The 1,975-nt window shown below is 37.9% G+C and overlaps 1 protein-coding gene across 1 annotated transcript; it reads left to right on the forward strand.

Moving 5' to 3' along the window:
* Window positions 1–597: 597 nt before the first annotated feature.
* LOC110229327 lies at window positions 598–1,949 on the forward strand. The gene is made up of 5 exons (XM_021029171.1): window positions 598–860; window positions 947–1,150; window positions 1,224–1,313; window positions 1,400–1,507; window positions 1,594–1,949. The coding sequence occupies exons 1-5, from the start codon at window positions 666–668 to the stop codon at window positions 1,876–1,878; spliced, it is 882 nt and encodes a 293-aa protein (XP_020884830.1). The 5' UTR covers window positions 598–665; the 3' UTR covers window positions 1,879–1,949.
* Window positions 1,950–1,975: the final 26 nt, after the last annotated feature.

Genomic DNA, 1,975 nt, shown 5'->3' on the forward strand with positions numbered 1-1,975 from the left:
CGCGTATGGGAATCTTGCTGGCTGCAAAGTAAAGGGTAAAATGGGTTGTCCTTTATGTGGAAAAAATACAGATAGCATGTGGTTGAAATTCAGCAGAAAACATGTCTTTATGTGCCATAGAAAGGGTCTGCCCCCAACACATAGTTTTAGAGGGAAGAGTCATGGTTTGATGGAAAAGCTGAACATGGGAGGAAGAGGAGATATTAAGTGGCCAGGAGATTTATCAAAACCTGAAAAACTTTAAAAATAGCTTTGGGAACTTGAAACAACATGCAAATAAGAGAAAACGTGTTGAATGTACTAGATCAAGTTCTGATAGTGATGATCTATCTAGTGAGTCAGAGGAGGATGAAGAGGAAGAGGTAACAGTAGATGAGGAGGAGTTATCAAGATGGAAGAACCAGCAACAAGAAGAACCAGCTGAAGTTCAAGCTGAAGATCCAGATCATTTGGAACCACAACATGAAGAACCAGCTGAGGTTCAAGTAGAAGTCCAAATGGGTGATAAAGAACCACAACATGAAGAACCAGCTGAGGTTCAAGTAGAAGTCCAAATGGGTGATAAAGAACCTGATGTGGAAGAGCCAGAAGGAGAGATAGAATTTTCTGAGGGTCATGAGGTTGCTATTGAACCTAAGAGTAAGAGACAGCGAGGACCAACTAGGATGAAAGACATAGCCAAGGATCCAAATACCAGAGTTAGAGTAGAGTACAATATCATGGGAGAGCCTATTGGTAAAGGGTCAGTTAAGCTGTCATCATATGTTGGTGCATTGGTCCGAGAACATGTTCCTATCACAATTGATCGTTGGACAAAAATAGGTGAAGAAATCAAGACACTTCTCTGGAAATCTGTCCAGGTATCATTTGTCTAATTTTTCTTGTATTGCATTACGTTTTATCAGATATTGTAATTAAATTTACTGTTTTTTTCTATTGAGTGCAGGCTAGGTTTGAACTAGATGAAGAGTACCAAAAGGTTGCAGTGCTTAAGCAGATGGGATGTTTGTGGAGGTCCTGGAAATCAAAGCAAGTTACAAACATCAGAGAAGCTAAGACTAACCAGCAGAGGATGAATCTGCGACTTAAAAATGTTTCTCCAACCGATTGGCGTAAATTTGTGAAGCTCAAAACTAGCCAAGAATTTAAGGTATGCATCTGGAATCAGGATAATTAAGTTTATGTACTATATAGTATATTACAAGTTAACATTCATCTGTTAGGTTGTAAGCGATAGCTACAAGGAAAGAAGGCGCAAACAAATTCCTCACACTTGTAGTCGCAAGGGAATGGTTAGACTAGCAGAAGATATGGTAATCACATGACAGTTATGTTGTTTATATTGCTCAGCTTCTTTTTAAAACACTTATTAATATGTAATGATTTTTGTTTGGTTTAGAAAACTGGTAGTGCAGACCCATCTGAAGTGACAAGGCTAAAGGTTTGGGTTAAATCACGTACCAAGAAAGATGGTACACCAGTGAACACTAATGCTGCTGAAAAGATTGTGAGTTTAAAATTTTGCTTCTAATGATGTGCATATTGGCATTTGATTCTTAATCTGCTATTGAATCTGTATCTTATGAGTTGCAGAAAAAGGCAAATGAGATTGTTAACAGTGATGATCCATCGACTGCAACAAATGAAGCACAACAAGATTCACTTAGCCAACTGTTAGGGCCTGACAATCCTGGTAGAATGAGGGCAATGGGTAGAAATATGAATAAGACCAAGTTAGCTTGTTTCCAAGTGAAGCACAAGTGTATGGCTCAAATGCAAGAGAATCAGATTCAGCTCCAGCAGAAGGTCACTGAGTTAGAAGATGTAATTCTGAAAATGAAGAATCAGGTTAGAAACTTATCTATTTATACATTGTGAAGCTTATCTATTTATACATAAAGAAGCTCAAATAGTTCATAGTATTTGACTTTGTTTTTTATGTAACAGAGACAATCACCTGAGGTTGGTGAAAACT

This window comes from Arabidopsis lyrata, assembly GCF_000004255.2.
Source record: "Arabidopsis lyrata subsp. lyrata unplaced genomic scaffold ARALYscaffold_617, whole genome shotgun sequence".
Classification (NCBI taxonomy): Eukaryota; Viridiplantae; Streptophyta; class Magnoliopsida; order Brassicales; family Brassicaceae; genus Arabidopsis; species Arabidopsis lyrata.